The 27,685-nt window shown below is 38.5% G+C and overlaps 2 protein-coding genes across 3 annotated transcripts in view; one reads left to right on the forward strand and one right to left on the reverse strand.

Annotated features, from left to right (window-relative positions):
• Positions 1–3,535: 3,535 nt before the first annotated feature.
• Positions 3,536–4,426, forward strand: RB195_007310 (uncharacterized protein; the record flags this gene model as incomplete). Its single annotated transcript, XM_013437565.2, has 1 exon — positions 3,536–4,426. The coding sequence occupies one exon, from the start codon at positions 3,536–3,538 to the stop codon at positions 4,424–4,426; it is 891 nt and encodes a 296-aa protein (XP_013293019.2).
• A 1,250-nt stretch (positions 4,427–5,676) lies between these two features.
• RB195_007311 (uncharacterized protein) overlaps positions 5,677–27,685 on the reverse strand; it is a gene marked incomplete at both ends in the record, with an annotated part of 39,138 nt that continues 17,129 nt past the window's right edge. For both annotated transcript variants that reach the window (XM_064180866.1, XM_064180865.1), the window contains 4 exons: positions 5,677–5,802; positions 21,461–21,590; positions 25,425–25,568; positions 25,952–26,473. In XM_064180866.1, coding sequence (XP_064037701.1) covers positions 5,677–5,802; positions 21,461–21,590; positions 25,425–25,568; positions 25,952–26,473 — 922 coding nt within the window. The remainder of the gene's footprint in view (positions 5,803–21,460; positions 21,591–25,424; positions 25,569–25,951; positions 26,474–27,685) is intronic.

Consider the following 27,685-nt stretch of genomic DNA (forward strand, 5'->3'; position numbering starts at 1 on the left):
GCCCAGAGCGTCATTTTCGTGGTGGGACCTGCGCTAGCTCCAGGTTCAATGATATCGTCGAGTATTGCTGGTTAGTCGCATAAGTATAATAATAGTTGGCAAATTCCCGCTAGATTCCCTTCATCTGGTAACGTTCACCAGGAGTACCTCATGATACTTTCGTCCGGGTTATGTTAGCTCGAGTAAGCCCTTGGTCAGGTCATCCTTAAAGTGTTCAGGATATGGAAAAGCAATTTCCTAGGAAGACCTTTTCATCCAGATCAGATGAAATGACTCTTTCTTTTGTGTGATTATAGTCTGGGCAAAGTTTCATACAACTGCGTAAGCGTTGCAATTCGCGCGCGCCAATTCGAGCGAGTGCAGGTCCCGTCGCGAACGCAACAACATACGCAATTGCACCGAAGGTCAGGTCATTTTGACTCAACAATACGTTGATGTCCTACGATTACTGGTTCACACTTAGATGTGTTTAAAAGTGAATTAATTAAATGCAAAATGTAATGTAAATGAAAAAAATGTAAAGTGTAAAAAATGTAAAGATAAACGGTACATAATTAAGAACACAGGTATTCTTTTAATTTTATATTCCCAAAGAAAATAATGCCTAGTCTCATCTTCAAATAACCATTATGAAAAGAAGTTCCTATTTGCAGTAAGAATTCCTCTGCTTTTCAAGAAAGAACAAAGTGCATGGATAAAGAATGTTCTAGATTTTGAACAAAAATCTCTCCTTGGTGACTAGAAATACGATGAAAATTGCAGAAAAAGGCTGAAGTAATGTAGATGAGGAAGAAACGTAAGAGAAATAAGAAAGAAGGAAGAAGTCGACCACATTATGCGACCACGGTAGGAAAAAAAATTGATTGATTGGGTGACGCACGAATTGACCGAATCGTGAGACGACCACCAGTAGGGATAAGATTGGTTCACAAAGCAAGTTGGGTCAGTTTTCTTTTTTTGCTGTGGACGGATTGTAAAGTGTGATGAGGGAGAAAAACGAAAGCGGGAGATGATCATGACGATTGATGGGAGAACCCTACAGCAACGATGTATCATGAAGGTTATAGCAACCTGGCAACCGTCAGGGCAGATCAATGAGGACGTTATACGACCTACTTTTGAGCTGTGGAGTAATTTCTCCCCTGATTCACGATGAAAATTATCAAAAACTCAAGAAAAGAAGGAAAAACCCACTTCTCCGACTGATCCGTAAAAGTGGATCGAGACTTCCGTGCAGTCGCGTCAAAACCCCCTGGTGCTTGGTGCAAATGCGTACGCAGCTGTGATCACTGTGGGACCTTCGCTAGTTCCATCTAGTCCGCAGGAATGAGTAACGGTCCCCTTGTGCTACTTTGCGCAGAACTTCAGGTTGTTTAGGCCCAAGCATTCCTTTTTTCAGGAACATCTCTCAAAGTCAGGACAATTCCTTCTTATACATTCTGAAAACTTAGGATATCAAGTTGTTGGAAAATAGAATACGTGAAGAACACTCGAATCAACGAAACCCTGTTCCATACGTTAGTTGTGTAATTTCGCGTCGTCGTTTTTTTGCGTCCTAGCAAGAAATGCCGCCGGACGAGTTCCTTGGAACCAATCAGAATTGAGATTAGTGGTCTTCAAGTGCCGACAAGGGATTTCCTAATGCTAGCGGTTAGCAGAATCCTGGCCAGTGCTAATTCAAAGTCGCCAAAGCAGATAAGATATCGATCGGATTGGGGAGGCAGCACCTTCTTAACTTCCCGCTTATGTGTGGACCTCGTTGAGGTAGTTTACTCCTTATCTACTCAACTATAGTAGCCACCAAGCACAAGGGGTCACATCAAGGGTCACGAGGTGTGCGCAGTTCTTAATCGACGATACAGCGTTATCGTGGGAATGCCATCAATCCCGGATGATTGAATGATGTTATCCAGATAGAGATAGAACTGAGTAACATAGGGTTAAAAGTACGGTCTGGGTGAAGGTCCACATGGGACACACGTTGTATTCCATCAAATTAGCTTTTACCCTTGTATAATACAATCATTTATAAAAAAAAACTTACTCTTTCCCCAGGGAAACGCGAAAGAGCAAGTTTTGTAAGTGATTGTGGTCCAAGATCCACAGCGGTTCTGCTCAGGACCAGCGGCACGATAGATTCCCCCGATACATAATTGCATTATGGTCGAGAACCACTTGTTAACTTCATGCTCAGGTCCTGTGACGAAGTTCGAGAATCGCCTGGAGTCTCCTTCCGCGCTGCCTTTCCACATCAGTTTTGTAGACGAAATTCTAGAGAAACAAGACGATGAGACGGAGCAATAAGCACTAAACTTACTGTACTTCCATCTAGGACACCGTGAAGGACAGGATAAACAAGAGTGAAGAATAAAACCAGCTAAACAACACAGCAAAAAGGTAGTTTCACCGTGAAACTCCTAAACTGAGGTCCGCTTGAGCGACTATACGCCTTTAAAGGAGGGTTCTGAGTGGATCAGCTCCCGCACCATATTTCAGTTATACTTGGCCTACACAATTACTGCGCAATAGGTCCTGAGCAGATCCACCGTACTCGGAGCGGATTGAGCGTTCCTTGCCTTTGACATCCGCTCGTTTTTTTTCTTTTGGTATTTTTTCTTTCTTCTTTTTTACTATGCACTTCAGTCTCTTACTTAATATCGTTGACCATTTTTATTCAACGACAATTTTGATTCGTCTGGAAATATTTGGTTGGACTTTAAGATTTTGCTTTATTACATTTCTACTTTATTGTGTTATATTATTGTGTTATATTTATTGCATTCCATACGTTTATATTTTTCTTTTCTGATGTATTTATTTTATTCTTGTTCTTCAGCCTTATTGCTTAAATGTCATGTTCCCCAAGGAGAATTTCTGGAATTCTGGAGTTAAGACACTGTGTCAAGAGGTTTGTGTGTTTAATATCTGTGAAACTGGACATTTTTCCGCTATTTTATTTATTTATTTTTTATGTGTATTTTTTTATTTTGTTGTTTTGTGTTCTTGTAGATATATCATTGTAAAGTTCACCGTTCAAAACCCCTCCAGTGCAAATTCTTTCTTTTTTTTGTAGAAGTTAATGGGATCAACCTTTCTGGACCAGAACACAACCTTTCGGTAAAAAGAAGGAAAGTTGCACTTGCACTTTGCACCAATCATCGAAAATTATCAGCCATTTCATCTGTTTTGTGTACCCACGTGCACGTTCGCCAAATATATATGCGGATAAAACACCGCAAGAAAATTGATGAATAAATCACCTCCTGGACTCGCCACATCTAGAACATTCTACGAGGAAAAGCGGGAGAATTGATTAAGAAGTGCCGCAGACATCAACTAACAACCATCACGATCATCACTAAAACGCTTCCCGACTCCGAAGAACGATGATGTCACCGTAGTTGTCCAGGTGCCTTCATCAGAGCGCAGGTTGCCGGGCAACGGTGCCCCGTAGCGAAAGGGGCGTGGTGGCCGCTGCGCGTGCCTCACGCGCGGCGACGCAGAGCGAGGGCCAGTTACCTGCCGGCCTGCCGAGATGGATGGCGGCAAGCTAGCGTCCGCTATTTCCATGGAATCGCTCAATTCCGTCAGTACTGAGTCGTGTTCGCAAGTTCGTACGCTGTTCGTGTCCGGTCTGCCAATGGATGCGAAACCTCGCGAACTATACCTACTATTCCGTGCCTACCGTGGTTACGAGAGTTCATTGCTCAAAATGACGGCGAAAAACGGTAAGCCCACATCGCCGGTGGGCTTCGTGACGTTCCAGACCAGCAAGGATGCGGACGATGCTCGTAAAGCCTTACAAGGAGTACGTTTCGATCCGGACTGTGCGCAGGTACTACGTCTTGAACTCGCCAAATCGAATACAAAGGTCAGTCGGCCGAAACAATCACCTCCGCCCGTTATTCCTATTGCGGCACCCTCCCTACAGACGATGCCTCAATTCTTGGCACCGCTCCAACCCGCCGAAGCTATCGTTCTTGATCAACATCCGCTACTTCTCGACCAGCATCAACTGCTTTCACTCAGTCTTCCTCGATTCCCTGCTACTGCTCAATCTCTGCCTTTTGCCGGTATTCTGCAGTCTGATGGTGCATATCACCAGAACGCTGCAATATTTCAGGCCGCGCTGGGACTTGGAGCGCAGAATCCTGCGCTTCAGGGCTGTTCCACATTGTTTGTTGCGAATTTGAGTCCCGGTGTAACCGAAGACGAATTGCGGTCTGTATTCAAGGCTTTTGCTGGCTTCACAAGACTTCGAATGCATACGAAGAACGGCTCCTCTGTGGCTTTCATCGAATACTCGTCGCTAGCTTCAGCGACGAGTGCGATGATGGCACTACAAGGCTTCCAGTTGGGTTCTTCTGAACGTGGTGGTTTACGGATCGAGTACGCTCGTAATAAGATGGCTGATGTGAACGGCTGAGTGATTTCCCTTTCTTTTTTTACTTAACTTTTCTGTAGTTTATGCCATATTTTTCCTTTTGATTGCAACTTTTTGCTGCATCTCTTAGCATTTTGTGTAGCATCTGCATCTTGCATCGTACCCTATCGATTCGTTTTACCCGCTTTTCGGCAATCGATCGGAAGTTTGTCGCGGTAAGAAGTTGTCCGATCGGTTGTCATCGTCCTTGTGTATGTGTGTACTTTCCTTCATACTTTGTACGAGATGGACACTTCGTTCCTGAGTTTAATTTTTCCTATTCCATTGGATGTTCTTCCTCACACTGCAGTCAGTCCAGTGCACACCTTTTTCCGTAGAAGAAGGAAATCACCACACTTCCCCTTTTGTACCTCATTTCTCCTCATTCTTGTTAGAAATAAAACAATGGAGCTTTACCAGTGAACGATCTCAGCGATCTGTAATAATAACAGCGGGGGCACTGGACGAGTTGCTAAGTTCGACCATTTGGTTCCGCCATGGAAGATTCTTAGCGGCTGATCCAGTCCCCTACCCATTCCTGATCACCAGAAATCGGATTAATTTTCTTTCCATGCATTTCCTTATCTCTCGTGTACTTGCAGTCTGTGATGACCGTTTTTCGAAAGGTTGTTATAGGGTCCAAATGCCGCCTCACTTGTTATTTTGGTCACCTTCCACCTTATTCTGTTCTTGTTACGCGGGTGTGGTGGTACAGCTGAGAAGCAATTCTCTTTATTTTTCCGTTCAGGAATCGTTATAATTACAGCTATCACTCTCTCTCTCTCTCATCGTCTATACTACCACACTCACTATTCAAATTAAGCATCATATTGCAGCATTCCAAAGTTCCCAGTAGTGGCAGAGAAAAGCATATTTCATTGCATTCACTATATTGTCTGTGTGTTATGCATTTGTACATGTACATTCAATGGCAATATTCCTCTTTTTGAATGTTTCTTCTGTTTATTTCGAATATATGATTGTTTATTTGTCTGTATCTATCTCATAAGAGCACAGAAGCACAGTACACACACGTACACACATAAGCACAACTCAACCAATGGCGCACAGCAAAGCACAGCAGCAGATGACCAAATGCACTATGTCGCTTGGAGCTAGCAGCTTTGAGTCATTTCCATCGTCAGAGAGATAGCAGGTGGTGAAAAATCTTCTGAGGTGATTTTTCGGAATGTGCGAAAAGTGACGTTTTTTTTTAATCGGAGTCTGGTCAAATGATACAAGAACAACCGGATTTAGGGGGGATAAGGGTCAGCTGATGAACTCGGTAACGAGTCTTCCATTTCGGCAAGTGTTTTCTGTAGATATTCGATACGTTCGTCCTTCCAAGAGATTTCGTATCGAAGACTTTCCATGTCTTTCTGAAACAGAATCATTTATTCACAGATCTCTTTATTACAATAATTAAAACTTTAACTTTAAACTGAAAGTGAGATTGATTTGAGAATTTGATATGGTTCTCTCCATACGGGGCACTTTTCTTCACGTACAGTGTACATTTGAGAGTTGGTACAGACAGTGTAGATGTTTACAGAGAAATTTTTATATAGCTATATTGATGAAACTCGTTCCGATGAAACCGCGCGAAGCGTTGGAATTCTGATTTCGTACAAACTGTAGAGTTCAAAAATATGAAGAAACCAAGGGAAAAGGAGTTCTAAATCTTTCCCGCTCAGCCCAGCTTCCAGTGTGTGATTACAGAAATTCGTTGTGGTTCTCTGGCAGAAATTCTGAAGTGTTAGCCTTGAGAAGTTCAGTTCAAAGCTAAGGAATACGAGCTGTATCGAGTGTTAGTAATGCATGTGTACTTGCACAGCATGGAAAATATATTTCAATTTCGTTTCGACTAAGTACATACTTTAATGTTTTCTGGTCTTTTGGTAATGTCGAGGTCACGGTTTATGTCCAGGAAAATGGGGGCGGTTAGCTGTAAAAAGGGGAGCACCCTCAGTAATTGTAAATGGTTTTCGGTTCCTCCTTCACCGAACACGTTTCCTTTACTGCTTTTCGACATCCATGTATTCTAATGACTTATAAAATACAAAACAAGACAGAAACATGAGTGAACTTTACTCTTTACGACGCTCAAGGTTAAGTGAGGTGTATTCGTTCAAACTGAGCAGGCGAGTCGCTCGCTTATATGGAGGGTCATGAGTCAGGAGTGTTTGTGACATTATTAGGGAGATCGACGAAACCAGGGTTTTCATCGGCGCGTCTCACGGTCTTGAATCGTAGTTGAAAATCAACCAGGTGTGGAAATCTTGGTACTGTAGGGGTCTTGTGTCTCTTGTGTTCATGTAGACATCAATTATATAATGCGCAAACAACCACGTGTACGTGTGTATGTAGTGTAAATACTCGCAGCACTATGCACACGAGAAGCAAGTGATCAGCCGAGAAGTGGGGTGCGCGCGGTGCGATCGTCAACGCTTGGCGGTTAGTTCCTCCTCCTCCTCCTCCTCCTCTCTGACTGAAGCTGAGGAACTGGACAGTCAGCGAAGACGAAGACAGCCGGCTCAAGTATCCTTAACATTCGTTTCAGTCGAACAAGCTCATTCCCGTGGAAGCGGCTACAAACAGTGTTCGGTTCCGCAACGATCGAATTTCTAGCACTTTCTAGCAGTGCATGTATGTGGCCCTATCATTACTTATGTATTAGTAGTGTCTACATCATAATCCGCACACCAGGCGCAATGGCCTTCTATTTTGTTTCGGAGCCCCACCGCGATCGAACGAGCCTCTGCTAATCCGCTCATTTTCGTGTGTGGTGTCAGAAATTTCGCTGGTTGATGAAGTTTAATCACCATTTAATATAGGTTGGATCGAAATTTTGCAATAATTACATAGAACAACCTCATAGAGGATTTCTTTAGAGCTATACCATCTCTTAAGGGAATTCTACATCTTAAAAGCAAGTTGATCCACAAAATTAACTGGTTCTCATACCACCTCAAGGACACGGATGAGATTTTGTTGTTTTACTAACGAAAAAAAAACAACTCAAATAGGAAGGTGCTCAATAATAATCACATAAAACAATGGACTCATGGAGAATTTCTTCAGAAGTATACCGTTCGCTCAGAGGATCATCTCTCTTTCTAAGGTTTTTTCAATACCACTTTTTTTTTTAAAGCGCAGACATTTTCTAGTTATTTGCGTAGATGACCTCATAACCCATTGATCCGCAGCGAATTCCCTTCAACGATTTGCGCCTTCAAGTCTTTTATGAGACATTCTGCCTAAGTGCGCATTTTCTGTCCATTTCTTCTGAATTACGTACGTACTTTACGAAAAACATTACGACGGATGTTTGAGATCCTAAAACATTTAATTAAGACTCTATCGGTTCTAGTTCTTGCAAATACCTTCACCATTTCGCAGGGGGAAACAGCGATACGTGCAAAATTTGATATTACAATGAAAAAACTTCATCCTTTTTGTTTACTCAGTAATGTTTTTCGATAAATTGCTCGCAATTTCTTGGAATTAAGTGCCAAGAATTTGTTGGAACTAGTTGGACGTTTTTCATCGTTTTGAACTTCTACGAACTCTCTTTCAGTGGCGAGTGAGCGCCAAAAAGTGATAGTAGATTTGTTTGTGGTTAGGATTAAGATAAGAATTCGATTAGATGAATTTTCCCTGCTCTACCAGTCGAAAAATGAAGTACGGGAGTAATTGGTAACTTTGATTTCGAACAGATGCCTTTTAGTGGATGCCCCTTGTCAGCCACAAATTGTAAACCCATCAGAACTGATAATGTCTTCCATAGTGTTAGATGATCGTAGCTTCCAATCGTAGCTTCCTGATAACTCCGGTTGGAGAAAATGATCGAATCCAGGAGGAACACAGTTGGACAAAGAAAAAGAAAATTTCTCTCAGCTTCAAACACAGTGAACAAAGGAAAGGAAAGATTCTCAAACCATATTTTAAGCTGTGAACATTTTGATTCGCCAAAAATTTTCTTGGTTTGCATCTTCTCTCGCGCAGGGGGGAGAAAGAAAAATCTCAGGGATTAATTTTAGCCACTTCCGTTCAAAGTTATATAATAAAATATAATAATTATTATTTAATACAATAATTGAAAAAATATCTTGACTATATCAAAATAGACATTTGTGGTGACTCAACCAAGAAATACGTTTTACATCTTCAATATTTTTTTGAAAGAAATTCCCGGCTTGCTTTACCAATTTTTTCCTGCAGTACCCGTTTCTTTCAAGAAAATTCCAACATCCCCACTACCTTGTAACATCCACTAACTTGTAGATTTCTTCAGAATAAACTTTACAAAGACTTCTCCGACATGAATAGAAAAATCAGATTCTTTCTGTTGTTTTTTTTTTCTAAAATCAAATATATGAATGGTACAAAAGAGAAAACCGTTTCGAGAAAAAAATTAAACATGTTTTTTTGCACTTTTCACCATTCAGTTTCAACAAGACAGAGTAAATACGTTTTAAATGTGAAATGAGTGCACAAAATTACACAGCTGACATCCGTCACTGATTCTGATATTGAGCTATTCCCGGTCGGTTGAGAGAGAGAACGTTTTAAGCCGTTTTATCCGGTATCATAGGGATTTTTAAGCTGCTTTATTTTCTTATGAATTTAATGTGTGTGCTCTAGTCCTCTCGTAGCCTCTGTGCTCATCCTCTTCATATTTTTGGCGTAAACAATCGTTATCCGTCCATCGAAACCTTCCTAGAAGAAGCGTTCTAAAACGATGAGTTTGTCCCGAGAACTAGCTTGCAATTCCATTAATGAATGATGCAAGTGGGTGTGTGTATGTGGGGGCTATTGCAAGCTTCTATCGGACCGGCGACTCGTCGACTTAAACAAGGGACGGAGAGGGATTGTGGCTGGGGCCGGGGCCGGGGCGTGTTAGCTCCATGGTAACTGTCAAAAGCAGCGTGGCGGGGGGGATTTCTCCTCAGCTTTCTGGATTAGTCTCTGAAGAAGTAGTGTACGAGAGTAATAGGGACGTGCTGTGGAGGTAGTCAACATGTGTATGTGTGAATATTTTTAGATCGACTAACTGTCGTAAGCCTTGATTTTACATCTCAAACCACCTCAATGATCAGGAATTGTTATGATGTTTTAATGGGAAAATTAGGATGTGTGTTGATGGATACAAAACTTCGTCAACGTACACCTCATAACAACAGTAATTAATAAGTAAGTAGTAAGTAGTAGTAAATATTATTAGTTGTAGTATATATAGTAGTTATTAGTATTATTATTAGTAGAATTATCCATGAAGGGCGAATCTTTCTATTTAAAACTTGGGCGAAATTCTAGTGGGCACAGTTCCCCCTTGTTTCTGTTTTATGGCATACCTAAGGGTGTTTTCTTATAAATAAATAAATAAAGAATTATTTTACACCTCCCAAAATAGTTTTATCTATTAACGAAATGAGCCGGTTTTAGTTGATATCAGCCCTTAAGTTAATATCGATCCACAGTATCTCTAACGATCATATAAATAAATAAATAAAGAATTATTTTACATCCTCCAAAACAGTTTTATCTATCAACGCAGTGAGCCGGGTTTTGTAAAGCTGTTCGTATCAGCCTTTTAATTAATATCAATAGTATTAATATTTAATCAATAGTCAATCTTTTACGGAATTTTATCTCTCAAAAATCCTCGAAATTGTCATTGATTCTGTTTTTTTGATTAATTGAGACGACCGCACGTCAAGCTGTGGTGATCACTGCAAGTAAAACTCAAATCGTTTTCCACCTTAAGTTTCAAGATCAGCCGCACTTTGGAATGTTCTCCTAGATGGGAAAAAAGAAGACTTAGATCGGATCTTGCGTTATTAATCTAGTTGAAATGTGAATCATTAAAAAAAGAAATAAATTGCTTCTCATTCAGTCCACTGCGCGTTTGTAGCACACCTATTCAAGTGATATACGGGGGGCTGTAGATTTTGTACGTAATATAGGAGATGGGAAAGTTTTAAAGATCAAAAATTCAAAATAAAAATAGATCAAACGCTCAAATTCATTTAAAATAATTCAAGTAGAAATAGATTCAAATAAAGCTCGGGAAGAAATCCAAAATGATTATCTGTCCACGCTTTAATCCAATGTGGAGAGTTCAGCGGGTCAGCAGCATATTAGCTCAGCAGTTAGCAGTTCAATTATTTTTTTTTCAAAAAGAAATAATTGAACTGCTCAGTTACCATCATCAGTACATAAAATTATCATTTTCGTTGAAATACATCGTTTATTAGGTATTTGTACAGAACCTCACCTTTGTGAATCACACTGATGAATCATAAATTGTCAGATTTTTCGTGGCGTTTTCGTGCTAAGACGATAAATACGGGATAGAAAATACCTTTTTTTTTTGTTCTGTTGTAACCAGTTTAAGACGATCGACTGAGCGGTTATCTCCAAACTATGAACGCTATACAAAGTATTCGATGCGATACGTACGTACGAATGACACCTCTGCCCAACGTTTTCACCACTACTTGCTCGATCCTTTGTTTACACACATGATTCACACTCTTCTCAATACCACCACATCACACCTCAGAGAATGCAAACTGCCTTTTAGGCGCTGGCTGCCTGGCTGCTCGTTCGCACTTAACGTTTCCGCTCGGGAAGAAAAAAAAAGAAGAAAAAAAAAACGACGACGTCGTGGAACGTAGAATCGTCGAGAATTACAAATACTTTTACGTTCAGTGAAGAACCTATTCTTAAGATTTAAGATTCAAGATTTACTTGTACGAGAAGTTCTCTCCGACCAGCTAAAATTATCGCATTATTCCTTTACTCCACTAACCTGATTACTTGAGTCAAATACGAGTCAAAACGGCGAAATGAACAGAAATGGGATTCACCGACTTTGATGTATGTGACACAATTAATCAGCAAACACGATTTCTTTTTTGTAGGGACTGTGCAGTTTCTGATTTTTCAAAAAAAAAGAGGTATTCCCTCAAATCCGAAATCCTCCGTTTCGGATCAAGTCGGGGTCAGAAGAGCTTTGCAAATTATTCATTTAGGTCACAAGAGAAAAACAATTTGAAAAAAAAAGTCGAAAACTAAAGGAAAAAAAACCCTGCCAACAATGAATATTTGTGCTGAATAAAAATAGAAACAACTTTGTTCGCAGTAGTGATTTTCAATTTAAAATTTTTGTAACAAGTAGAGCGAAGCAAAAAAAAAACACACACATGTGTGCATCGTGAATTTCCCCCGTCCTTCGTCATCAACTGGTTTCTCTAATGTGATTGGTTCTAAATCACCAAAATAAAAACATGTTCTCCACCATAGTACGGTCAAAATCCAGCTCCACTTAGTGATTTTTTCTTTGTCCCTGTTCAAATAGCTTTTATGGTATTGTTATCGCTATAATCTCAAGTCTTTTTGACCTCATGATAGGCCGCTTTGGTTCAGTGCAGGGGGAATTATGAGTGATGAGTTCCCCAACCAGGACAACGTCAAAAATTCTGGCTTTTCGTAGAATTCATAACAACAATACAAATAGTATTGATCGGTTTCCTCTTGTGCAGAATCAATGTCTGTTTGCGATCGATTTTGCATACTATGTTCAACTTCAACATTCGAAATAGGATAAATAGGATGGTTTTTACGGGGAACACACTAAATCGATGTTTCGTAATCGTTACCTCTGGTAGAGGAAGTGTTTCAGACTTTGGTTAATGTTTTTTTTTTGAATTGATAGAATTTTTGAAATGGGAGGAAAATCTGGTCTGTGTATTCAAATTAACTTTCAAATTTCAAGCAAGTTAGCCACAATTTTAAAAGGCTTCATGTTGTGGTGAGAATCTACAACAAATCGATTCCTTCAGGAATAGGTGTAAATTGAAAACTGAGGTTTTAGCTGGCGTCGTAAAAAAAAAGTCGTCTCTAACGTTCCCAGAAATCTGCTCGACGCAACGAAAAAGATTTTTTTCAGAAGTTTTGACGTCGGACATTAAGTAAATATTGTGGATAGTTTATAAATAATCTGACATCTGTGCAGAACGTGCAATGAAATGGGTGTGGTACATGATAAGCGCGGTCATTGCAAATCCATAGATGAGAAAAAATCGAAAAGAATCGATTAAGCGAAGAATGGCGTGCTGCCCGAAGGGGTATTCGTTCGATCCGATCGTTTCCACTATCAAAAAAGTGATTAATGAAAGAGAGGGTCCCATGTGTGTGTATGGTAAAGATATTCGATGCGATATTTGTTTGTATGTGTGTATGTATGTATGTGTGGTAACAAGGCAATGTGCAATTTAAACGTTCTCTTTTCTTAAAACCTCTGCCCATATTTTCTAATAGTGTGCCTGCGAGGTTTTTTTTCTAGATGGAACCCTTTATTTGCCTGACGTTTCGGATTTCTCGCCGTCTTCAGAGGCCTACGTTCCTACGTTCTACGTTTCTACGTTTGTTCCGTGTTTCGAGAATAGTTCAAAGTAGTGAAAACGGAAACCGGAAAACGGAAATGTACGTTGAAACAGTCTTACGTAGCGTTCCGGATGTTCGGCGGTTTGGTTGCACGCATTTGTCACTTGCTCAACGTAGTATCCCAACGAATGAATATTACTGTGTGTGGATCACTAGCGACGATACAGATGATTTGATCTACACACAGAATATCAGACGGTTATAGGTCACAGAGCGGTGCAAATGGCAAGAACTTATTCGTTATCGACAAGCATTCATTCCTATTATTCATTGGAGGGTTTCTTTTAAGAATCCAAAACGCCTCCAACGTCTTCCTTGCTGATATTTCTGTTTCGTGAGCCAGTATAACGCATTTCACATCATGATCATTTCCGTTGTGGACCTCATGTCTGTGCCTTCCTAGTGGTGGAATTCGAGAAAGGCAAACGAAGGGTCCCATCTAAAAATCACGTAGGCGCACTATTAAAAAATATACTGCAATGTGTGTTATCAGACGGAAATACGAGGTCGCAATGGTATAATTGCATGTCATCGGCGAGTTTTGCAGCATTGAAAATATCTTTTGACCAAGGTCAGATGCGTCAGTTCACCTCGAGTGCAATGTCATATAAACATCACGTTTTTCCCCGTCGTCGGGATGGTTTGTTACGGTTTCGTTTCGGATAGCGATGAATGTGTAGTGGCGAGGCCAACGACTGCTCGCGACATCGACGTATAATCGACGGTCGTTCGAAGAGTTGGCTGGACGGTCGGCCAACCGACCGACCGACCAACCGACCGGCGTAACGCACACACTTCACATATAACTACTTGCGCTCTTCGCAACATACCATAACGTTTCTGTTTATTTATCGCCCATTACATACACTTTGATCGCGTTTTTCCCGTGCAGACGCAGATACGGTCGGAACGATAAGAAGAGCTATGGGACCAATTAAAAATCCCGTTTTAGAGTTCAAACATGAGGTCGGTTTTGTGCGGTTCACGACGTGACTAAGGTATGCAAGAGCGCCTCTAATTATTCCTCCTTCCTTCTTGTAGCTTTTGTAGAAAACCTGTTGCGCACACAGGCGAACAATCGAAAGCAAAGAATTCGTATCACGAACGTGTTGCAGGAAGTTTTTCCGGGAATTTCTGCACGAAACTTGAACCAATTGCTGATATTCGTAAATGAAAAGTATTTCAATTTTTAATAATTGTTTTAAAGTCTTTAAAATTTAAAAGTTTAGTTTTTTTTTAAAGTTTTAAAGTTTAAAGTGAAGAAATAATTTTATTTGAGCCGGAAACGAGGTTGCTACTATCGTGTACTTTTTATTTTAATTTTGATATCTTCCTATCTAAAACTTCTTTAAAATATTCCAGCATTTTGAACTTGAAGTAAACATTGTTCCATGAACAAAATGCTGAGATATTTTTCTAAAAACAAATAAATAAACCATCTCAGACAAGAAATTCAAACTTTTGCGAGTACGAAGAGATTCCATCTGAATCCAGACGACATTTTGTAATAATTTTGTGGAATTTCACCTCAATAGAGAGACTCGGGAGTTCACCAATTTTCAAATTTGCTCTATTTGGGTCAGTGTGAAGAGGGGAGTGTTCTAGAAGGCTCCATTCGGAGACATTACTCCGAGCAGATCAGGGATTCCTTTAACCTGTTCCCCTTTTGGTGAACGCAGCCTATTTATTTTTAACCTATTCCCCTTTTGGTAGCTGATACGTATTTTCTTTCCCCGTCGCATTTCTATACTTAAAATTTTGTGGCGTAATAAATTATGTGCATCACGTGACTATATAGGAATGATTTTTCGTTTTTGTTTCATTTAATGACTCTAAACAAATTTCATAGCTTTTTTTAAAGTATAGAAATGCGATAGGAAAAGAAAATACGGATCAGTCATTTGCGGTCACTAAAAAAAAAGGAAATGAGTTTAATTAGTCACTGATCTGCCCGGAGTAATGCCTCCGAATGGAGCTTCCTAGAACATTCCCATCTTAACACTGACCGGAATAGGGCAAACTTGAAATTTGGTGGATTTCCGAGTCTCTATTAAGATGAAATTTCGCAAAATTATTACAAATAAAATAACTATAAAATAAAAAATATAATAAATCAAATAACTTTTTATATAGTAAAGAAAATAATGTAAAATCAAACTCATAAGCACCACATCGCCTGGGATTTGTAAAAGAAAATATCCAAGAGATGAGCGCCTTTTCCCACTTACAAACGAGACCGGAAAGGAACGTCATGTAAATTCGTGGAAACCAAACATTTTCGGGATTCTACCGTATTTCACGTTGCTCAACGAGACTTGTAGCCGAACAGAAGATCTCCTTTCTTAAGCAAGCGCGCTTTCAAATATCAGCCGAAACATAGCCATCAATACGGAGCTAAACAGATGTTGACAACAGCAGATGAGAGTAACGACTATTTTATGGACACTCACACACACACAAAAAAAAAACTAAGTGATCGATCGATCTTGCCAGCTTTTCTTGGATTTTCTATCAATAGTCAAGAGAAGCATAACATTTCCACGCGTCTCTTTTGCAAACATAAAGCAGATACTGTTTCGCTTTTTGTAAGAGCCTCTCTGATTCAAAACAAACAAACAAACAAACAAAGGTAAGTGTTAGGTAGTGTACTAGGGGAGGGATTTGCAAAGCCACGAAGCCAAATCTCACTCGAATATTCTATAATCTAATAAAAAGAAATATTTAGCTGGCGCATGATTCTTCTAGAACATCTTAGGATGTTCTAGAAGAATCATTTTAAAGAATACTACAAAAATAACAAAAATACTAACAGAAAATATCCAACAATGCTCTTTGTGACTCTGTAATGTAGAAGAGATTAAGTGCCGTATAATTTCGTTAATAACTTAATTTATTATAGTTTTATTTTATATTATTTTTATAATTTCCTCATCATGATCTGGCTATGAAATTGGAGGATTGTATTGAATTTTTGAACTTGTGAACGAATTTCTGAACAAATTTTTGTTTTGTAACATCGGTGCAGAGTTGAAAACGGTTGAATTTCGTCGTGATCTACCTTTTGCAAGAAAAAGAGTAAATAACTCAGAAAAATTTTGGGAAAAAAACAGAATTTTCATATTTTTCCGCAAGGAAAATTCTGTAATACTTAAATGATAATTGTAAATGCTATGTTTTGGTTTTTCCTCAATAATTCTTTACTGCATTTTTACTGTACTTAGAATTACTCACTTTATTGATACAAAATATATAATTTTTTGCTTTAAAAGTTTTAAAAATCCAGGAAACATGCATGCGTCAATATTTTTATTATAGTATTTAATACAAATATTTCTACTATATTATTTAATATTGCTATTTATTTAGTAACTTTAAGGTTTAGGGAAAGAGGTCAAATGAATTGAAATAAAAATAAAATGAATAAATAACAAAAATATAAAATAAATAATAAAATAAATAAATGGTGGAAAATGAATGGGCATAACACGAATTTATTTGAGAAGAAAAAAAAAACCCCATGATTTTCGATCTGTCAAGGCATTTCTCCGCAATCTGCGCCGCGCTCGCTAGTACACTACCGGTGCGAGGGGCAAAGGTAAAAAGCGACGCGAAGGACGCGTTAATCAACTCCTCGAACCTGTTTACTCGACACAAGTCAATGAATGGTATTTCACACCTGTGTGTCACAAATGTTCGATGGGGAATCATTAAAAGACACGAAGGATAACAAAAAGTACTTGTTTGGTGAAGTAGGAAACAAAAAAAAAAGTGTGGAACATGACTAATTTCCCTACACGTCAAGTTAAAGGCATCATCCAACGAATCTGAGGTGGTGCAGATTTCAGGTGGTGTATTCGTATACGGGATGGGAGACTACGGAGATGGGGGTGATTCCGTCCATTTCTTCCTAATTGCCGTAAAAAACGGTCGGGAAGATGCGGCGCCGCACAAGACTGGCGCGCTCCAATCGAACTTCTTGTAGAAAATAGTGCGCCAGAACGCCTGAAGCCGTATCTTTCGGGCCGTTTTTTACGGCAATTAGGAAGAAATGGACCGAATCACCCCCCTCTCCATAGTCTCCCATCCTGTATACGAATATTCCACTTGAAATCCGTACCACCTCAGATTCGTGGGGTGATGCCTTTAATAATGAGTCTTGGACAAACAATAAGAGAACAAAGAGAAATTCCATATTTTTAGAAGAAAAAAAGAGCACCAGCTTAGTGTCCAGCACTTTTACTTCTGAATTTTAGCAGGTGTATAGCGTTACTAGTTTAATGTACTAATTAAAGTTTTAGTTTTACTTAAAATATTTCCAATTCAACTCCTTTAGAAGGAATTTCTGCCGCTTTTTCGCCCTCCAACTTTTCATGCAGCGCATTCTTTGATGTGTCATCAGCCCCTACGTACCTACGGAGACGGCAATTATCTACGGGAAAAAAAACCAAAAATGCATCCGAAAGTAAAGAAGTATGTTTAGCTGTTGATTCATGAACAGCTGTTGTTACAATCTATCTCGCGGCACGGATACAGGTGGCATTAAATGGTGGAGTTTGGTATTCAGAAGTGGCGAAGCCTGTAGCGTAGCCGGAACAAAACTTTCGAGTATTTTTGAGTTTAGTTTTGGGAATCATATGGGGCAGACGTGTTTTAGGGCGCAAATTAGTCATCGTGGAACTGCTTTACTTCAGGATACTAACTGGTAACGCGTATTTTCTGCCCGCTTTGGGTAAAATTGTGAAAATTGTGCCGATTTCCTTCAGAAAACCCTCCATTCCACGCCACCTCGTCGATGTTAACTCAGACTGAGAATTATTTCACATTCTTTCTACCTAAATTTACTTCCTTTAAATCCTAAAATTTCATCTCTAGCCAACCAAAGAGCAGCGCATGTTTCGAGGCACATTGCATGATCATAACTTATTTTTAATTGTAATTAATTTGTTCATAATATCAAGAATTAGTCAAAATATATATACAATATATAATAATTAATATAGTCATGATATATTTAGTTATAATACATTAAAAAAATATCGAAGATATTATGTAAAACTGCGCACGTGTGATCCGCACATAAAATCCAACAATTAACAAACTGGAACCAATAAAATCAAGTTCCCAGCAGACATCAAAGAACGGTTATGAACCTAATTTTTGCGCTGAATAAAAGAATCGCATCGTTCGTTTGCTATTCCCTCACACATACATACGTACACATCACAATCTCATGTGCATACATAGATTACGATGCCGAGGCGTACGTCGGTACAGCCGTCGGTCCTGAACGGATCTCTTCGGATTCTTCAGAAGCCAATGATTCAGGATTATTGATGTGTGGATGAGTTTGAACACAAAGCACCCACCCATACACAACTTCACAACCCTGCACCCACCAAACGACCATAATTGTCGCTCTAATCGTCGTTCGGTCGACGACGACGTGGACTGCCTCGGCCTACGAAATTGCCTTTGCACGTCACACACATGCACACACAAATACATTCACCTGGTAACGTACAAAAAATGGGGGCGCAAATCCACATCCAAATCTAGGACTCTCGTCTACAGTACCATTCCACCAACGCATATACTTTACACGCTCCATGCGAAGAAATCTACTCCAGGAATTGATAATCGGACTCTAACTCCGTCGACCACATTCAGTTTTTTTTCCAGGAAATAAAGCATTGCTGCTGCAGCCATTTATTAAAAAGAAGAAAATAAGTGCAGTTTCTTAGCTTCCTGAATGAAATGGGGAATAAATGGCCAGAAATGTCGGAGAAGTGGGCTGAATCAATCAAAACCACGCTTACTGTTTATGAGCTACGCAATTTCTAGCTTAAATTTAAGTTTAGAAATTAAAATTTTAGAAATTGCCCCAGTTCAAAAATTCTAAAAGTTTGATTAGTTGAAAGTTTGAAGAAGCTTAAAAAAGCTAGAAATTGTCTTGTGAGGAAAAAAGAAAAAAGAAAAAGAAGTAGGAAAGGAATTTAGTAAGAAAATGCAAAATGGATAGTTTGAGAGATTGATAGGTTATTATTAAGATGTTGTTATGTTAGGACCGATAGGTTTCATTAGTGCCACAAATCGATGATACTTATCCTAAGTATCCTGAATTTAATTACATTTAAAAGTAGGGGACAATATTCAACCAAACCCAAATGAACGAACCTCAGACTTCTGTGTGTTGACCCTGGGTGAAAATCCTTAATTACCGTTTCTTACTTCCGCGAATTGGAATTTATATAGGGATTTTCTTTTTTCCATTTTCATAACTCAATGAGGATCCCTTTCCTTTAAATCTCAAGGATGGGTGGAACGATTGTTTAGCTACAAAATCGTCAGCACAAAAATCCCATGATCCTCACGAAAATCCCATGATCTGTATCCAGAAGAAAGCCTTCCTCTTATTTTCATGATTTTGTATCTTTAGGTGAAAATGTGACATTCTGATGGCTTCTATTATGAAGTTCCTGAGTGGTTGTAGCGCATTGTAGACAGATTCCAATAACTTTTCCATAGTCGATGGTTCCGTGGTCGCCTTAGACCACCAAACCAAACCTCTCCTCCTCTAGAGGTCGATAAATTGATGCTGGGCCTATTTGAGGGAGTGAGGACACTGAAGTGACGAATTGGCTGATCCTCAGAAGCCCACCTATAGGCTGTACACTGGCTTTCGCTAACCTTTACAACTCTGAATTGAAATCGTACGTATCGGCGCAACGCAAGCGTTGATTGATCACCTCTCACCCTTTATCCTTTTCAGCAAAATTCTTGGTGGTTTTGTTAATATTGACAAAAATAATCTTCTCTTTTCCTTTGTTTATTTACGATGAATGCTTTAATAACTAAACGGAACTTAACGTTAGTCAAAATCTCATCAAGAAAATTTTTTAGTGAAAAAAGGAGGTTCTCAACCCCTATGAACGAGGGCAAATTTCTTCTTCCTACTAACTTGTATTAATTTATTATCTATCCCTATATTAACTCAATATAACTCAATATTAATTTAACTACTAATCAATTAATTATCGCTTATTAATCACTAATTAATTTTTAGTAATAATTTATTATCTTTATCGACATTTTACTTATCTGCTTGTTTTCCTAGATTATTTAAGCGAGTCACCAGTTACTCCACTGTTTTCTTAATCACTCTTTTAGCAACATACTTCCGAAGCCTGTTGTTATTTCACTTTGTCTTCTCAGGTGATCTCTCAGTTTTCTTTTTCTTTTCACTTATGTTGTTTCGTGTTGTTCGAACTTAAAGATCTCAACCTAAGTAATGAATAAATGTATAAAATCCTCAACTCTTACCTTTTTTCTTTCTTATAAGAAAAAATAAACCAATATTCTTGGAAATAGTTTTGGAGTATCCGTATACGGGCTTGTAGATTATGGAGACGGGGGTGGTTCCGCTCATCTCTGCCTGCATCACTGCAAACAGCCTCCTCCAGAATGCTGTTTTGTATGACGCCATCTATTGCAACGCCCCGCCCCTTGCGCCGCCTCCGCCCTGCGATTCGTCGAAAATAAATTCCGACTGCCCCGATTGGCAGTAGGGGACGCTACGCGTGCAAGGGTGGCGCGCTGCCACAGAAGACATCGTACAAAACAACACTCTGGAGGCGGCTGTTTGCAGTGATTCAGCGAGAGATGAGCAGGACCACCCCGGTCTCCATAATCTACGATCCCGTAAACGGATACTCCACCTGAAATCCGTACCACCACAGATTCGTGGTATGATGCCTTTAAAAAAAATTCCCGCTAGTTTTTAAAGATCTTATATTTAATAACAAAGCAGTGAATGATCACATCACACTTTAACAAACAAAGAGTTACGCGCGTATAAAAATGTGTGTTTTGTTGACCAAACGTAAGCCGTGAGTCCTCTGTCGGCGATCATTGAACCGAATAATTACATATTAAGCTGAGAGATTATTCGCTTCACCAATCTCTAAAAGAGCTCTCGGCTGGCTATAAACGTTAAAAGCTGTCCTACGGGGCGATATTGGCGATATGCGGGCATACGATACACACCTGGCTGTTGAATGCGCAAAGCAATATGCGTCCGTGTAGTATTTAATGAGACTCGAATCGATCACTTTCACCCTCCAAAAATCCGGCAGATCAGGAGCATATGAATTGTTTTCGTGGATATAACACCGTCGAACACTCGAGCAAATACATGTTTAGGGAGAAGTATGAAAAACAAGCTCGTAGCCTACTCGTCTATGCATGAACATGCATCGCTTCGCATCTGCTTGCGAACACGCATCACGAATCAGGCCATGAGGCCGTAACGATACGTCAAAGGACAAAAGGGAGGTGAAACTCTGGTGGGAACACAGATCTTATCGAACACAGGTAATCATCGAACGTTTGATGGGACGAACGTTTTTGTATTTCTGTTCTGGACCAGAAATAGAAAATTCGAGGGAAAAAACGCAAAATGCTATGCAAAATCCTACGCAAAAGACGTACAAGTACGCGGTGGAACGGAAGACGGAAAAAGATAAATGGGAAATGAAGCGAAAGATATCTTTCTCTAGAAAAAAAAAACCAGAACAAATTCTAAAGTACCTGTTGTAATTCACAGAGACGTTCCAGTTGTTGAATACGAATGTCACATCGTCTCAGTTGACGTTCAAGCATAGTCACCGTATTCTCCAGAAGATGTTGTCCTTCATCGAACGATCGCGCTGTGTCGCTACTAAAGACGAGACAAATATTTAAATTATTATTTATTTATTTCGTTTAATAAACACGATCAATAGCAATTTTGGCCACAGCTCAAGAAAATTAATTAAAAACTACGTTTCAACATGCCGAGATTTAAAGACAGTCGAACATGGGCAACACTCTGAGACAAATATTATTATTCATAATATTCTCTACAAGATTTAAAAGGTGTCAACACGTCAAAATTTTCCAAAGGAAACGTGGTGGTCTTTGAAAGTAACATTTAGTTGAGTGGAGCACTGTTCTTTTTTTTCAAAACAGATTTTAAGATATTAGATTTTTTAATTTTTTTTTCAGCCTCTACGAGAACACATCCGTTGTTATAGCGAAACTTTTGGTTTGATGGCTTTCAACCAGTCATAACTGCACACCGCTCTTTTTCTATATATAAATATAAATAGAAATAAATATGATACAGATTTATGTATCGTGACATTTCATTAATAGCGCGGTTTTTTCAATTGCCCCGAGAACAATTTTTCGTCATGAAAAAAAAATGAAAAAATAAATAAGAAACAAATGAATTTTAGAGAATAGACATTGAAAATTCAACTTAAAAAAAGGAGGAAGACTTTAGAAAATTAGGCAGAGCACATCTCAGATTTGAACAATAATTTTGAGAATACAAAAAAAAATCCCAACGTATTCAACATGTCAAAATTCCAGCACAATCGAATCGAATGGGCACTACAGGTCAAAAAAATCGATTAAAAAACAATTTTCTCCCTATTCTCAGTTTCAGAAAATGAAGGAAGTCACTGAATAGAATGCCACGTTATTTACGGAGCGTCCCAATACTTTAAAGGCATCATCCCACGAATCTGAATCTGGTAGTACGGATTTCAGGTGGAGTATTCTTATACAGGATAGTAGATTATGGAGAGAAGGGTGATTCCGTCCATTTCTTCCTAATTGCCGTAAAAAACGGGCCGGACGATATGGCTTCGAGCGATCCGGCGCGCTATTTTCCACGAGTTCGATTGGAGCGCGCCAGCCTTGTGCACCCGCCGTACCTTCCAGGCCGTTTTTTTTACAGCAATTAGGAAGAAATGGACAGAATCACCCACCTCTCCATAATCTACGATCCCATATACGAATATTCAGGATGAAACCCGCACCACCTCAGATTCGTAGGGTGATGCTTTTAAGCGTAGCGATTCTTCAGGAAGTATTGGGTGAAATTTCTCGGTCAAAGAGCAACACATCCGATGGTGTCGTTTTGCAAATTTTATGCTGCCACTGCTCCAAGGCTCATTAATATATTATTATATCCTAATTAAGTAATATATTAGAGGGAATAAACAGAAACATCGAACACTTACGTTTCTCATATTGTTTAACGTAGAGGAAAACATGCCAAATGTATAATATTCGTTATTATTTCGCTTTAGCAAATAATAAGCCTCAAAATACACCAAAAGACAACAAAAAAAAAACCAGCAAGAAACAAATAAAGAAAGACAGAAATTTCTGACAAAGACACACCATAATAGGATCAAAGGAATTCCAGTAGAGCGCATTCGAAAAGAGATACTGTAACCGCGCCCTCAGGTAAGCAAATGAATGCATAGATAATTGATAGAAGAGAAAATTACAGAATTTTTCTGAGGAATGCAAAAAAATGGTTTCATACATTATTGATAGTAGAGAAAATTACAGAATTTTTCGAGAAATGAAAGAAGAAACAGAGAAAAAAGGTTTCTTAAAGGGCAACTAATTAGTTATGCAAAAATCAATATTCGACCACGTCATTATTAGTTTCGGTTACCAATCGTAAAATTTTCGAACATTTAAATTCTTTCATGTGTTGTTGTGGCGAATACCAAAATCTACGGCCTCACCATAGGTACGGAAGGCACTTACAAAAACATGCATATTGATTAGTTTGCGATGGCACGATGTGTAGATTCCAGGAACTGTGTTCTCAAACATTTCTTTTTCTTTCAGAGACACTTCAAACAACCCAATGGTTTTCTGATGAAAATATTGAGAGAAATTAAAAAAAAAAGAAAAAATGTGGCTATTTTCACTTATAATGTATTTATATCAACTATTCTTATTTTTTTCCTACTTTATTCCAAACAATTTAGAAATGCATGACCGTAACTCTCGTTTTTCGAGCTCTCTGTCGCTTCTCCGAGATGTAAACAAGTAGTGACGATAATATTTTTTTTTAAAAAAACAATGTCGAAGCACTAATTATGCCTCAGGGCTGTCAACGGATCAAGTCTCTTACGTTCTGCGCATCTAAGTCTGTAAAATTGCGTACTTCCTCAGTTAATGGATGCGCACTTTGAAGGAGGTGGGCAGTAACGGCGCAGAAGAAAAACCACAGATTCCTAGAAGAAACCAAACGTCAAATGGATTTTAGTTAAAACATATCTATGAAATACGAACTCTTCACGAAGAGCGACAGATTTGACATTGAAAAAAAATTATATTACGTTCTTATCTATTACGTTATTATTTATTATTATTTATACTACGTTATTATTTATTATATTCATTTATATTACGATTAGATTGAGGAATAGCTAGAAAGCGTTTTTTCAAGATGGACGATGCACATGGAAGTAAGAAATATTCACAAAATATGATATATCATACGGAATTGCATTTCTTTATCTCTGTCATTCTGACTTTTTGTTGTTTTAGTCGGATCAAATCAAATAAATTAATAATTTAAATGACAATAATTTAAATAATTAAAATGGAGTGTCTACTTACAAAATAGAGTATTCTTATACATTTATGAAAATTTATGACATTAACATTTATTTTAACATTTATAAAATTTATTTATAAATAAGTATTATAATTAATTCTATTCTATTAATTCTATTATTATTATTATTATTATTATTATTATTATTATTATTATTATTTCTATTAGTATTATTATTTATTAGTATTATAATTATTCATAAAATACATATCTGCTTCCTGCACTTATTGCAAGATATACTGCATTATTTATTGCATACAAAATTATTGATGCCTCACATGTAATCTGAGGAAACACATCTCCTAAATGCTGTCATTAAAATATTGGGTTTAATGGGCTTTTTTAAATGAAAAGAGAGGATCTACACAATTCAAACGATTCCTATCCTATTATTAGTAGAGATAATTATAATATGATGAAGCATCGAGAAGATATGGATAATCACTTAAAAATGAAATTTCACACTATTTCAGAAGTGAAACATTTCCCAACAGTTCTTGTGGTGGTGGTAAGTCCGTAAAACACTGTGTTCCACAACGTACTGAGGGGTACAAATAAGTTTTGAGCGGGTTTTTTTCGTGGCTCTGAAGCTTTATTCAGCGAAAATGGTACAGTGTATTTTATTCAAAGTATTCTGCATCCTTAGCTACAATTTTTCTCCATCTTTCAGGCAGCATGCGGAGAAAATTCCTCTTTCGAGTACTCAAGAGTATTTATTGAAAGAACATGGTCCCTATGTGTTTCACTCAACCATCCATGTCCACCCAGCTGCACTTTTCTTCAAGCTAAAACAAAAAAGCAGCGCATCCCGCAAATTGTTGTCACAAAAGTGGACAGGGTTAGAGCACAAAGAAAGTATGTTGTTTACATTTCAGCGAAATGACATATGCTGATTTTTAGAGGGAAATAAAGACGCCTTAACATGAATATAGTTACAAGATGGTCCAATGCGATTTAGTGCCAGTTACGGTATTTTTCGTAAATCCCTTATAGAACTTATTTATATCCCAAATAACTTTCTAAAATGTAGAAAAAATTGTCAATTAAAAAAGGAAGAAACGTATTGAACTAATCACCAACCTTGAACCGTCATCCCTCACATTTCCGTTAATTACCGACACCTCCACATCCAAATCATCGACACTTTCAGCCGCGACGATCGGTGCCGTTCCGCAGGTGGCCAGCGAAAGCATCGAGTCATCACTACGTCTACTTGAGACGCTGCTGAAAATGTTCACGGTACTAATAGAGAAATTAAAGGACAAGAAATTTTTAAAAAATCTCTTGTATCACAGAAAAATTTGCGAAAAAATATGGCGCTACCTCGAACTCGACAAAAAAATCACCTCATAATAATTGTACAGGTATGTAATTAATTTATTCATTGGGAATAACCGAACAGGTGCTACTCCATTCAAGATTTTCAAAAAAAGTTAGTATGTACAGTATGATAGAACACTACTGGGTAAACAATCTTCAAAACCGTTAGAAATTTTCCTCAAAGAAAGAAAATCCATTCAGATTTTCCCAATTCTCTTTTTTTTTGACGATTTATAACGATTAAGAACATTCATATTCACACCTTGTGAACCGTGAAACCGACTAACCTTTTCTTGCTTACGCTATTTTTCGTTTCCGACCTAAAGTATCGTTTGAAAGGATTCGAATTTGTACTGATCGGTTCATCCACTGGCCGATTTCGCGTCGGTGTATCTACGCCGAAATTCAACGGTGATGGACTGAGCCTTGGCGAGATCCTCGAATCTCCAGGGAGTCTCAGCAGCGGATTAGGACTGATCTCACGCCGTTTCGAAAGTCTATCCAAGGAAAAATGTCGTGGTGACGGGGTTATCCTCATTTTTTCTGCTTTTGACGGCGGTGTCTCGGAAGAGCTGCGATAGGATGAACCCGAACCCGAATCATGTATGTCTATGATGCGTTCTGATGGTGAGACAATGGCGGGAGTCTCCTGCGGGACTGCATCGATGACAATTGGTGGAGGTTCGTGGTCAGTTGGTAACTCCTGAAGCGGCGACGGTTGCTGGTCCAAGATATTTTTTGGGGAGACAGGATGTTGGAGTTCAGCAATGTCGTCTGACGCTTCTTCCACTTCTTCATCCGATCTGGGACTGAAAAAAAAACACATAAAGTTCCACTTAAAGATTAGCCTTGCTTTGTAATACTATTTTATTTTAAATAAGAGTGTAATTCTCGTATTTCTCACATATTAAGACGGAAAGCGAGAAAACAGTCAAATGTTGGTCTCATTTTTCTTTAAAAATCTAACTCTCGCTTTCCTTGCCATTTTTTTTACTGTTCCAAATTTGGTCGTGGGTAGCGTAGTCGGTAAGAGGTTAGCTTTGGTCACACAGTCGACGGTTCGACACTGCACTACTGCCAACCAAACCTTTCATCCCTCCGTAAATTCCTACCAGACTTGTCTGGGAGGATAAAAACACTGAAACACTGGGAACGCATTGGCGCATCCCAGATAAATTGATACGCCAGAAATTCTATGCTTTTTATCCTTTATTACAAATATTTTCTTAATAAAGATAGATTTCCATTGAGGTTTTCAGTACTTAGTAGTCTACTTGCATGCAAAAATTTTCTTGAATTTTGCTGAATCCTCTAGGACCATTTCCAGCCTAGAACCCAACTGAAAATTCTAGTCCACATGCTATTTGATATACTCAAATGTCCGACAAACTCATTCTGCTAGGTTTTTTTTTCGTCGCGTTCCGTGTCTGAAGACAAATTCTGGATTTTGACATTCTACTGAATCGCGAAATTTCTCCCTAATGCTACATCTCTACTGCTTTTAGTTTACAGCCAGGTTTCTTTTCGTCGTATCTCCTGTCTAAAAACATTTCAAAACAACCCGATTTTGACAATAGAAAAACCACTCCAGCCTAAGAGAAAGAGAAAAAAAAGGAGAAATTCACGCCTAAAAATACTAGCGTAAGTTTGTTTTTAATTTAATTCGGCCAAAGTCAAACATTAGCATCGAACTCAGTTCAATATGGACGTCAGGAAAGAAAACAACGGTTCCAAATCGAATCCTTGCTCTCCTCTTCTGTAGATATCAAAATAGGTAACGTGAAGGTGAAATAACATTTAAATCCGCCGAAGACAGCGCCAGTCTTCTCTGGCAAAAAAAATTGGGTTCCAGTTCCAGTAAAGTTTATAGTTTCTTTTTGTTCCTAATATTCTCTGACTCAGACAAAGTGTGTTCCATTTTTTTTATCTTTCTTTTCTGGTACATCATTGGTGTATGTGAATAAATAAATAAACAAATAAATGTCCTACATCAAGTAGACAATAAAATTAGAATAGATAAA

This window comes from Necator americanus, chromosome I, assembly GCF_031761385.1.
Source record: "Necator americanus strain Aroian chromosome I, whole genome shotgun sequence".
Classification (NCBI taxonomy): Eukaryota; Metazoa; Nematoda; class Chromadorea; order Rhabditida; family Ancylostomatidae; genus Necator; species Necator americanus.